This window comes from Salmo salar, chromosome ssa16, assembly GCF_905237065.1.
Source record: "Salmo salar chromosome ssa16, Ssal_v3.1, whole genome shotgun sequence".
Lineage (NCBI taxonomy): Eukaryota > Metazoa > Chordata > Actinopteri > Salmoniformes > Salmonidae > Salmo > Salmo salar.
Genome location: NC_059457.1, coordinates 76,651,789 through 76,664,342, shown reverse-complemented (window position 1 = coordinate 76,664,342; position 12,554 = coordinate 76,651,789). Strand labels below are relative to the sequence as shown.

Below are 12,554 nucleotides of genomic sequence, written 5' to 3'. Positions count from 1 at the left end.
GTAATCTATCACAGTGCCATCCATTTTGTCACCAAAGCCCCATATACTACCCACTACTGTGACCTGTATGCTCTCGTTGGCTGGTCCTCGCTTCATATTCATCGCCAAACCCACTGGCTCCAGGTCATCTATAAGTCTTTGCTAGGTAAAGCCCCGCCTTATCTCAGCTCACTGGTCACCATAGCAGCACCTGCCTGTAGCACGCGCTCCAGCAGGTATATTTCACTGGTCATCCCCAATGCCAACTCCTCTTTGGCCGCCTTTCCTTCCAGTTCTCTGCTGCCAATGACTGGAACGAATTGCAAAAATCACTGAAGCTGGGGTCTTATATCTCCCTCACTAACTTTAAGCATCAACTGTCAGAGCAGCTTACCGATCATTGCACCTGTACATAGCCCATCTGTAAATAGCCCACCCAACTACCTCATCCCCACATGGTTGTTTTTTTCTTCTTCTCCTTTGCACTCCAATATCTCTACTTGCACATTCATCTTCTGCACATCTGTCACTCCACTGATTAATTGGTAAATTGTAATTATTTCGCCACTATGGCCTATTTATTGCCTTACCTCCCTAATCTTATTACATTTGCACACACTGAATATAGATTTTTCTATTGTGTTATTGAGTGTACGTTTGTTTATCCCATGTGTAACTCTGTGTTGTTTGTGTCGCACTGCTTTGCTTTATCTTGGCCAGGGCGCAGTTGTAAATGAGAACTTGTTCTCAACTGGCCTACCTGGTTAAATAAAGGTGAAACAAACTGTTCCATTAAATGATGCTTCCCATCAGATCATAACTATAAATATGTGCCTGCCAGATACTGCTGTGACACCTTGTTGTCCTCTCTCTATGTGCACATCACTGCAGCCGACCCACAATCCAGAAATGCCTTGTCTAGATATTTAGAAGATTTGGAAGACTGGTTTCAGAATACAATCATCCGAACAACCTTATAGTTCAGCTGATTCCCTCATAAATATCTTACTGTCAAGTCATATACTTGCTATCATTTTAAGTAAGCATATAAAACAGCAATCCCGTCTCAATCAACTCACGACTAACTCAATCCACTATAACTCAATCCACATCTGCATTGCTTTCTGTTTTAGGTTTTAAGCTGCGTTTCTGTATGGCACTTTGTGACATCTGCTGATGTAAAAAGGGCTTCATAAATACGTTTGATTGATTGATAATACAGACTGTGTAATGGTTACGTTTAATGAGGAGACACAAAGTTTTATTTCAAGTAATTAATTACATTACATTATTTCCTACCTTACAAAACAGTATTGAAATTGGATTCTTGGATGTGGGCAATGGATCCAATCATTTTCCTTCCCCATCTATCTCCCCTCATCTCCCCTCCCTCAAGTCCTCTCTGATGGGCAGACCATAGGAATCTCAATTCAAGTAGGGACAGGCCTACCACTCAAGAAGGTGAGAAGGAATGAGGCCCAAGAAAGTGAAAAACAGTACACAAAAGTCTATCTTCACTTAAATCCATTGCAAGTAAAGAAAACCACAGGTTCCACTCAGAATGTTTATCAATCAATCAATGAAATGTATTTATAAAGCCCTTTTTACGTCAGCCGATGTCACAAAATGCTATAGAGAAACTCAACCTAAACCCCAAACAGCAAGCAATGCAGATGTAGAAGAACAGTGACTAGGAAAAACTCCCTAGAAAGGCAGGACCCTGGAAAAAACCTAAAGAGGAACCAGGCTCTGAGGGGTGGCCAGTCCTCTTCTGGGTGTGCCGGGTGGAGATTATAACAGTACATGGCCAAGGTGTTCTAACATTCATAGATGACTAGCAGGGTCAAATAATAATAATCACAGTGGTTGTAGAGGGTGCAACAGGTCAGCACCTCAGGAGTAAATGTCAGTTGGCTTTTCGTAGCCTAGTATTCAGAGTTTTGAGACTGCAGATGCTGTAGAGAGAGAGAGAGTTCGAAAACAGCAGGTCCGGCACAAGGTAGCACGTCCAGTGAACAGGTCAGGGTTCCATAGCCGCAGGCTGAACAGTTGAAACTGGAGCAGCAGCACGACCAGGTGGACTGGGGACAGCAAGGAGTCATCAGGCCAGGTAGTCCTGATGCATGGTCCTAGGGCTCGGGTCCTCTGGAAGGGGAGGGAGAGGGAGAGATAGAGAATTATAGGGAGCATACTTAAATTCACACAGGACACTGGATAAGACAAGAGAATTACACCAGATATAACAGTCTGACCCTAGCCCCCCGACACATAAACTATTGCAGCATAAATACTGAAGGCTGAGAGAGGAGGGGTCGGGAGATACTGTGGCCCCGTCCGACGATACCCCCGGACAGTGCCAACCAGGCAGGATATAACCCCACCCACTTTGCCAAAGCACAGCCCCTACACCACTAGATGGATATCCGCAAACCACCAACTTACTACCCTGTGACAAGGCTGAATATAGCCCATGAACATCTCCTCCACAGCACGAACCCGAGGAGGGCGCCAACCCAGACAGGAAGATCAGGTCAGTGACTCAACCCACTCAAGTGACGCACCCCTCCTAGGGACGGCATGGAAGATCACTAATAAGTCAGTTACTCAGCCCCTGTAATAGGGTCAGAGGCAGAAAATCCCAGTGGAGAGGGGAACCGGCCAGGGTTTACAATCTTTTGTAGGTGTTCACTGCTTTCAGTTCCCTTTATTCTCCTGGTTAGGGATTAGATAATATAGTGCCTATGTGTTATATATTAGGGCCTATGTGTTATTTATTTGTATTCTCCCCAATTTCGATCTTGTCTCATCGCTGCAACTACCCAAAGTGCTCAGGAGAGGCGAATGTGTCCTCCGAAACATGACCCACCTAACCGCGCTCCTTAACACCTGCCAGCTTAACCTGGAAGCCAGCTGCACCAATGTGTCGGAGGAAACACTGTTCAACTGGGGACCAGGGTCAGCCTGAAGGTACCCGACCCGCCACAAGGAGTCGCTAGGGCACGATGAGCCAAGTACAGCCCCACCGGCCAAACCCACCCCTCACCCGGACGATGCTGGGCCAGTTGTGCGCCGTCCTATGGGGCTCCCGGCCGGTTGTGGCACAGCCCGGGAATGAACCCGGTTCTGTAGTAACACCTCTAGCCCTGCTATGTAGTGACTTAGACCACTGCACCAAGGGCCTATGTGTTTTAGCACTACAGAAGAAAGAGACCCATTACCCCGTATGGACCCATTACCTCCTAGACTGGTAGGCTACACTTCAAATTTGTAAGTCGCTCTGGATAAGAGCGTCTGCTAAATGACTTAAATGTAAATGTAAAAGAAGCTTCTGACCACTTTTGCATGAGAGTATCCAAGTCAAAGACTGTGGAGAATTCCTCTCAAGCAGTAACTGTCTGTCAGACATGCATATTTGAACTGTAATTTGTTTGACAGCCTCTATTTTGGGATAGCCACCTATCAAACAGGTCAGTTTATTTTTCTCAAAACAATTCTTTACTGCTATATTGTCCTTTGATAATGGATTCCTTGAGCCACTGAGACAGACAGGGCATTAGTGTTACGCAGAGTGGAATCCAAGAACAGACTCAGACAAGGGGACTGGGATGAAGTAACCAAGATATTTATTTAAACACAGGGGGAAGATGGAGTGCAGGCCAGGGGTAGCTCGGGTGGGTTGCAGGAAACCAGGTGCGGAGGCTGAGGCTGGAGCGAGAGGGGTTGGGACAGGGTAAGCAGGTCCGAAGGGGAATCCAAGGGAGTAGTAGAGTGGGGAATCCAGGACAGAGTAGCAGGATGACGAGATGTGGAACTGGAGACAGAGCAGGCGGAACTGTAGCAGAGAGGAAAAACAGCTTCAGGCAAGGAAACCAGGAACTAATCGTAACAACCGGCTAGATGCGTACACTGACTGAGCAGAAATTACGATCTGGCAGTGTGGAAGTGGCTGGACTGAGTATTTGTAGAGGTCTTGATTATGGAACAGGTTGCAGCTGGTGGGGATCTGCTCTGACTCCAGCACACCTGTCTCCGCCCACACAATCACACACGGAGAGAGTACTGGGGGAGTGGCGGCAGGTGAAGGAGACACAGGATGAGCAGTAGAGGGCGTTGCAGGGGCAGATGTGACAATTAGTTTAATGATTGAGGTGATGTCATTGAAACAACAGGTGTTTTATTATTGCTTATTGGTGGTTACCTGGTCTGTGGTCCCACAGGTATGACACGCTAAGCGTTTGATTATAAAGCCAATCGGCCCTAGACTCAATAGTACCAAATTTTGTTATTCTCTTACTTTCACAAGACTTGGACATGTTTTCTCTCTCACACATATACACTCTCTTCCTCACGCAAACACGCCAAATATGTAGGCTGCACATTCTGTAGCTAGCAAATGTTCCTCAAATCTAACAACACAGGAGCATGCTTTTGTTGACGATTTCATTGGATAAGAATCACTACATAATTCCATAAAAAGTTGATGAGTACACTACAGTAGGTCTACTACAGACTACAACTAGTAGACTACATTTAAAGATGCTGTCTTGTAGCGTCCTTTAAAAATTACAGGCTGAGAGACAAAAATGCTGGAGATCTGTATCTTATTGTTCACAAATGTGTATCTTATTGTTCACAAAGGTGTAATATTCATTGTTAATAATGGTGGACATGGTACTTTGGGCTAGTGGCCTTTCCCAAGACAAGATGTATACATAATGAATGATTCCTCTCTAGGACCTCTTGGGGGAGCACCTCATTGACTGTGAGAATGGTGTGTTTGTGTGTGTGTTTGTGTGTGTGTGTGTGTGTGTGTGTGTGTGTGTGTGTGTGTGTGTGTGTGTGTGTGTGTGTGTGTGTGTGTGTGTGTGTGTGTGTGTGTATTTGACAAATAGGAAGATGATAGGGTGACAACTTGGGCTGGCCAAAAACATACATCACAATGTACTCAGGGCAGTGCCCTCTCAGATAGTGAAACTCATAGAATGCTTTGTAGAGTAAAGGGGAAAAGAGGCAGTGCAAAACACTCTAGTCAAAGTTCTCTTGGTAACTGACTATGTTTCTGAACAACTAGGGAGTTGTATATTAAACAAGATACACAGTATCACCAAGATCATGGCATGTATTTTATCAATGCATTGAAGATATATTGTTGTCGCAAATGTGTTTGTTGACCATTGATATCTGAAATATTCTTGTCTACTTTTTTGTGTGCGTTCATTGCTTGAGAACAAAATATTTCCACATTCTAAGAAGCTTTACACTTGACGGGCCTGAGGAGCATAATGTTGTAAGGTACCCAGTGTCACACCCTGACCTGAGAGAGACGTTTTATTTATCTATTTTGTTAGATCAGGGTGTGGGGTGGGCATTGTATGTGTTATATTTCTATGTTGTTTTTTTCCTTTGATTGGCCTAGTATGGTTTCCAATCAGAGGCAGCTGTCTAGCGTTGTCTCTGATTGGGAATCATACTTAGGCAGCCCTTTTTCCCTACTTCAGTGTGGGATCTTGTTTTTGTACAGCTCAGTAAGCCTGCAGAACGTGACGTTCGTTTTTCGTTGTATATTATTTTGATTTAGTGTTCTGAGTTAAATAAAATAGAAATATGAACACTTACCACGCTGCACCTTGGTCTTCTCCTTACGATGGTCGTCACAGAAGATCCCACCACAATATGACCAAGCACCGTGGTATGGACCAGTGGACTTTTGAGGAGATTAGGAGGAGTATATCCTGGACTTTGGAAGGAATAGTGGCAGGAGACAAGAGCCTGCCTGGGAAGCAAGCGGAATCAGCGAAGGAGGGACAGCTACGAAGTCGGGAAGGAAGGCCACAGAAACCCCAAGATTTTTTTGGGGGGGGGGAGCACATGGAGCAGTCGGCGGAGCCGAGGAGGGAACCAGAGCCAATCCAGGAGAAAAGAGATATGGGAGAGTTGTTGAGTTGGTGGAGGATGCACGGATTTTTCCCAAAGGAACGTGTTATCAGTTTGGTGCCACCTGAGTCAGCTCCCCGTACTCGCCCTGAGGTGTGTGTTACCAGTCTGGCGCCACCTGTACCTGCTCCACGCACCTGGCCTCCATTGAGTCTCTCCAGTCCGGTGTGTCCTGTTCCTGCTCTCCGTACTCGCCCTGAGGTGCATGTTACCAGTCTGGCGCCACCTGTGCCAGCCCCACGCATCAGGTCTCCGGCGACAGTTCCCAGTCCAGAGCTTCCGGCGACAGTTCCCAGTCCAGAGCTTTCGGCGACGTCCCCAAGTCCGGAGCCTCCAGCGACATTCCCCGGTGAGACCTGTTCCGGCTCCACATAAGAAGCCTCCAGTGATGATCCATGGTTCGAAGCCTCCTGTGATGATCCATGGCATGAAGCCTCCAGTGATGATCCATGGCCCGGAGCCTGAAATGATGATCCATGGCACGAAGCCTGTAGGGAAGATCCATGGCCCAGAGCCTGTAGGGATGATCCATGCCACGAAGCCTCCAGTGGTGATCCATGGCGCGGAGCCTGCAGTGATGATCCAGGGCATGGAGCCTGCAGCAACGTTCCCCAGTCCGAAACCTCCTGAGACGGCCTATGGTCCGGTACCTCCTGAGACGGCCTATGGTCCGGAACCTCCTGAGACGGCCTACGGTCCAGAACCTCCTGAGACGGCCTACGGTCCAGAACCTCCTGAGACGGCCTACTGTCCGGAACCTCCTGAGACGGCCTATGGTCCGGAACCTCCTGAGACGGCCTACAGTCCGGAACCTCCTGCTTCGGTCTGCGGTCCAGAGTCTTCGGCGACGGTCCGCGGTCCAGAGTCTTCGGCGACGGTCCGCGGTCCAGAGTCTTCGGTGGTGGCCCGCGGCCCGCAGCCCAGAGCCTCCGGCGGCGGCCCGCAGCACAGAGCCTCCGGCGATGATCTACGGTCCGGTTCCTCCGACGACAATCCACGATCCGGTGGCACAAAAGCGGAGGGATCAGTGGGCGGAGCGGGGGCTACGCCCCGAACCGGAGCCGCCACCATGGGTAGATGCCCACCCGGACCCTCCCCTATAGGTTCAGGTTTGCTGCCGGGAGTCCGCACCTTTGGGGGGGGGTACTGTCATGCGCTGACCTGAGAGAGACGTTTTATTTCTCTATTTTGTTAGGTCAGGGTGTGGGGTGGGTATTCTATGTGTTATATTTCTATGTTGTTTTTTTCCTTTGATTGGCCTAGTATGGTTTCCAATCAGAGGCAGCTGTCTAGCGTTGTCTCTGATTGGGAATTATACTTATGCAGCCCTTTTTCCCTCATTCAGTGTGGGATCTTGTTTTTGTACAGCTCAGTAAGCCTGCAGAACGTGACGTTCATTTTTCGTTGATTATTATTTTGATTTAGTGTTCTGAGTTAAATAAAATTGAAATATTAACACTTACCACTTCTCCTTACAACGATCGTCACACCCAGCCATCTTACCTCACATCCTCCCTGTACAAAGAGTTTGCAACACTGACCAAAGACCCCAGTGTCTTCTGCAATATGACAGTAATTGACGTGCATGCAACTTGAGCATATCACGTAAGTGACCCTTAGTGGACAGGACCTAGACATGGTGTAATGTAGGTCACAGGGATGTTAATGACAGACATGTAGACCCTCTCATCCCACAGCAGCTCTACCCAAGATTACCATTGTTCTCTGACACCTTAAGAATAGATATCACTTACTGACAAACTCAATGTTTTGTTTATTTGTGATCGTTTGTGTGTTTGTGTGTGCACACATTTACTGCTACTTTGTGGCTGGGGAGAATTTTCTCTGTACAGGTGGTAGTTCGCAGCCCCAGGTACTTGTTTAGGAAGTAGGTGAAATGTTCTCTGGTGAATATTTTGTTTGGTTATATCAAGGTAAGACCCACGTGCAGACTGTGTGAAGCAACAATGTTTAATGTAACAACAGGGGCAGGAAAACGACAGGTCAAGGCAGGCAGGGGTCGATAATCCATAGTAGGAGCAAAGGTGCAGGCAGGCTCAGGGTCAGGGGCAGGCAGAGGAGTCAGGACAGGCAAGCGTCAAAACCAGGAGGGCGAGAAAAGAGAAACTGGAAAAAGCAGGAACTGAGACACAAAACGCTGGTTGGTTTGAACAAACAAGACGAACTGGCACAGAGAGACAGAAAACACAGGTATAAAGGGGGTGGAGACAAGCACAAGGACAGCTGAAACAGATCAGGGCGTGACATGTTAGGCCAAGCCGAGAAGCTATGGATCATAGCCGGGGTTGTACTGGACTAACGTGTGTGTAACTATTAGTCCCATTGGTGCTCATCTTAAAGTGGTACTCCAGTCTCATTTTCATCTCATTTAACACCTGATTTACTTAACAAAAGGCACACCTCAATAGATGGTCCAGGCATGTCACATGTCATGAGGATGGCATAACACATTCCCATCAGACCAACTCCTTGAAGTTTGCAGCCTATAAAACACTATTTTGCTCAAAGCATATTTTTGTACCCTTTAGTGTGTGTATTTGACTGTATTTATACTTGGGATATTGCTTTAAAAACAGTAAAAGTTCAAAAATCACTGGAGGATGTCTTTAAGTGAAGATGTCCCAACAAAGACAAGAGCCTCAGAAGTTAAAGGCTAGTCGTTGTCTGGCTCTATCTTACCGTAATATATTTAGTAATGTGCTCTCAGATCCACCAACAGCTGACAGAAAAATAAACTGTCTAAAAAGTTCCAAACTGCTGTCAAACTTCTCTTTTTGATAATTAAATGAAAAAGTGGAGTGTATAACTTTTATTTCTAATCATTGAGGCAGAATTTGAGGCAGACAAATGACTCAAGTGCAGTGACACAATATTGTTCTCTAAACAGGATGTCTTGACACTTCCATCCCAGCTGTGATGTCTTTAAAACAGTGGCAATTCCCTCTTCATTATCATAGAGCTGGATGCAAAGATGACAGGTGAGAACCTATATAGTTTGTAGAATACTCATGAAATTCAGATGGAGGGATGGATTTGGGTGGATGGATGCATGGATGGATGGGTGGGTGGATGGATGGGTTTGGGTGGGTGGGTGAATGGATGGATGGGTTTGGGTGAGTGGATGGATGGGTTTGGGTGGATAGATGGATGGATGGGTGGGTGGATGGGTTTGGGTGGGTGGATGGATGGGTTTGGGTGGGTGGGTGGATGGATGGATGGATGGGTTTGGGTGGGTGGATGGGTTTGGGTGGATGGATGGGTTTGGGTTTGGGTGGATGGATGGGTTTGAGTGGGTGGATGGATAGGTTTGGGTGGATGGATGGATGGGTGGGTTTGGATGGATGGATGGGTTTGGATGGATGGATGGGTTTGGGTGGATGGAGGATGGGTTTGGGTGGATGGAGGATGGATGGGTGGGTGGATGGGTTTGGGTGGATGGAGAATGGGTTTGGGTGGATGGAGGATGGATGGGTGGGTGGATGGGTTTGGGTGGATGGGTTTGGGTGGATGGGTTGGTTTGGGTGGATGGATAGATGGGTTTGGGTGTATGGATGGATGAATGAATGGGTGGATGGGTTTGAGTGGATTGATGGGTTTGGGTGGATATATGGATGGATGGCTGGATGAATGGGTTTGAATGGATGGATGGATAGGTTTGGTAGATGGCTGGATGAATGGGTTTGAGTGGGTGGATGGACGGATGGATGGATGGGTGGATGTGTTTGCATGGATGGACGCGTTTGGGTGGATGGATGGGTGGATAGGTTTGGTAGATGGCTGGATGGGTTTGGGTGGGTGGATGGATGGATGAATGAATGGATGAAGGGAGGGGTTTGGGTGGATGGATGGGTTTGGATGATGGATGGGTTTGGGTGAATGAAGGGATGGTTTGGGTGGATGATGGATGGGTTTAGATGAATGAAGGGATAGGTTTGGGTGGATGGATGGATGGGTTTGAGTAGGTGGGTGGGTGGGTGGGTGGGTGGGTGGATGGATGGGTTTTGGTGGATGGATTGATGGATAGATGGATGGGTGGGTGGGCGGGTGGGTGGGTGGGTGGATGGATGGATGGGTTTGGTAGATGATGGATGGGTTTGGATGGATGGGTTTGAGTGGATAGGTGGGTGGATGGGTTTTGATGGATGAGGGATGGATTTGGGTGGAATGGATGGGTTTGGGTGGATGGATGGATGGGTTTGGATGGATGGGCTTGAGTGGGTGGATGGGTTTGGGTGGATGGATAGATGGATGGATGGGTTTGGGTGGATGGATGGAGGATGGGATGGATAGATCTATAGAAAGAAATGTACAGAATATCTGTTGACTGTATAAGAAGCTTTAGATAGAATAACAGTATAAGACTAAGTGATCATATCATAAAAAGATCCCCACTGACTACTGTTTTCCCCATCTCCAACAGAGCTAGAACAACCATACGTCCTGGACTATGATTACAATTCAACCAACGACTCCTATAACTTCAACATCACCTCCTTTGACCTGGACTCTAACACCTTGTCCTGTGCAGCTCAGCCCCTGGGTCCCAGTGCCGTCATATTCCTGTGTGTCCTTCACATCGCCATCTTCCTATTGGCTGTTCCTGGTAACCTACTTGTGGGGCTCGTGATTGGCTTCAGTCAACAGTCCCTGACCCCATCCGACGTCTTCCTGTTTCACCTGACTCTAGCCGACGGGCTGCTGGCTCTGACCCTGCCCTTCTGGGCTGCTGCCACACTCCACGGCTGGATCTTTGGTGACTTGCTGTGTAAGATCCTCAAACTGGTTATGGAGGCTAGCTTCTACACCAGCATCCTGTTCCTGGTGTGTATCAGTGTCGACCGCTACCTGGTGATCGTTCGCCCCGCCAAGTCCCGTAAGGGCCGCCGAAGGGCCTGCAGATGGTGGGCCTGCACCTTCATCTGGGCTCTGGGGGGCGCCCTCTCTCTCCCTGCCCTATTCAACGACGCCTTCACGCCCCCCGACGGTGGTCCGACGAGGTGTAATGAGCGCTTCGACTTCGGCAGCGCCACCCACTGGCGGCTCGCTACTCGCGGCCTACGCCACATCCTAGGGTTCCTGCTCCCACTAGTAATCATGGTGGCGTGCTACAGCATCACCGTGGCCCGGTTGCTGCAGACGAGCGGCTTCCAGAAGCACAGGGCCATGCGGGTCATCATTGCCGTGGTGTTCGCCTTCCTCCTGTGCTGGACGCCGTTCCACATGACGGTGATGGCCGACACCCTGATGAGGGCCAGGCTGGTGCGCTTCGACTGTGCTGAGAGGAACAGGGTGGACCTGGCCCTCCAGGTCACCCACAGCCTGGCCCTGGTCCACAGCTTTGTTAACCCAGTGCTGTATGCCTTCGTAGGGGAGAAGTTCAGGGGGAACATGGGTGCCCTGGTCAGGAAGTCACGGGGACCAGAGAGGGGGTCGTCATCTCGATTTAGCAGGTCCACATCCCAGACCTCAGAAGGGAATGGACTGTTATGATTGATCTGGCAGGTTGTCCCCACATTACTTTGAATCAGGGTTGGGGTCAATTCCATTTCAATTCCAGTCAATTCAGAAAGTACTCAAAAATTGGAGTTTGGTTCACTTTCTGAACTGACTGGAATTGAAATGGTATTAACTCCAACCCTGCTTTGAATAACGTATAAGATTGCCCCTTTGTAACATATTGTAGCCAAACATTCCTTGCCTGACATTGAATATGTGCTGGCACTATCCAGCTGCAGACTCAGATCCTGTATGTATGTGTTCTTTAATGTCCTCCATATACTAATGCCCCTGGTGTCTGTACAAGTATATAATGCCCTCTGTTGTCTGTTGTATTAGGTAATAAATACCCTGTGCTGTTGTTGTTTGTCCAAAGCTGCTTGATAAGACACAAGACACATTTCCTCAAAGGGAATAATGACACAATAAACTCAGCTGTGATGTGACCAACTAGTTCCAAATCTTTCAACACTCCAGAGTCAAAAAAACAACAGAAGTTACCTTCCAGTCAGGGGCCGGCAGATGTATTTTAGGTCTCAGGCAAGCTATCTCACCATACATGGTTCAAAAGGCTATAATTGGCTCCCTTCTAGTGGTTGGTATTAAGAAGGCCCTACAGCCTGTTTATTACCCATCTGTTCTATCTGTTATGTTATGGACTTCAGGAAACAGCAGAGGGAGCACCCCCCTATCCACATCGACGGGACAGTAGTGGAGAAGGTGGAAAGTTTTAAGTTCCTCGGCGTACACATCACGGACAAACTGAAATGGTCCACCCACACAGACAGCGTGGTGAAGAAGGCGCAACAGCGCCTCTTCAACCTCAGGAGGTTGAAGAAATTTGGCTTGTCACCAAAATCACTCACAAACTTTTACAGATGCACAATCGAGAGCATCCTGTCGGGGCTGTATCACCGCCTGGTACGGCAACTGCTCCGCCCACAACCGTAAGGCTCTCCAGAGGGTAGTGAGGTCTGCACAACGCATCACCGGGGGCAAACTACCTGCTCTCCAGGGCACCTACACCACTCGATGTCACAGGAAGGCCAAAAAGATCATCAAGGACAACAACCACCCGAGCCACTGCCTGTTCACCCCGCTATCATCCAGAAGGCGAGGTCAGT

General features: G+C 48.2%; 1 protein-coding gene across 1 annotated transcript; it reads left to right on the top strand.

Moving 5' to 3' along the window:
- Positions 1 to 8,826: 8,826 nt before the first annotated feature.
- Positions 8,827 to 11,791, top strand: LOC106575644 (C-X-C chemokine receptor type 2). The gene is made up of 2 exons (XM_014152259.2): positions 8,827 to 8,912; positions 10,355 to 11,791. The coding sequence occupies exons 1-2, from the start codon at positions 8,906 to 8,908 to the stop codon at positions 11,422 to 11,424; spliced, it is 1,077 nt and encodes a 358-aa protein (XP_014007734.1). The 5' UTR covers positions 8,827 to 8,905; the 3' UTR covers positions 11,425 to 11,791.
- The last annotated feature ends 763 nt before the right edge of the window (positions 11,792 to 12,554 follow it).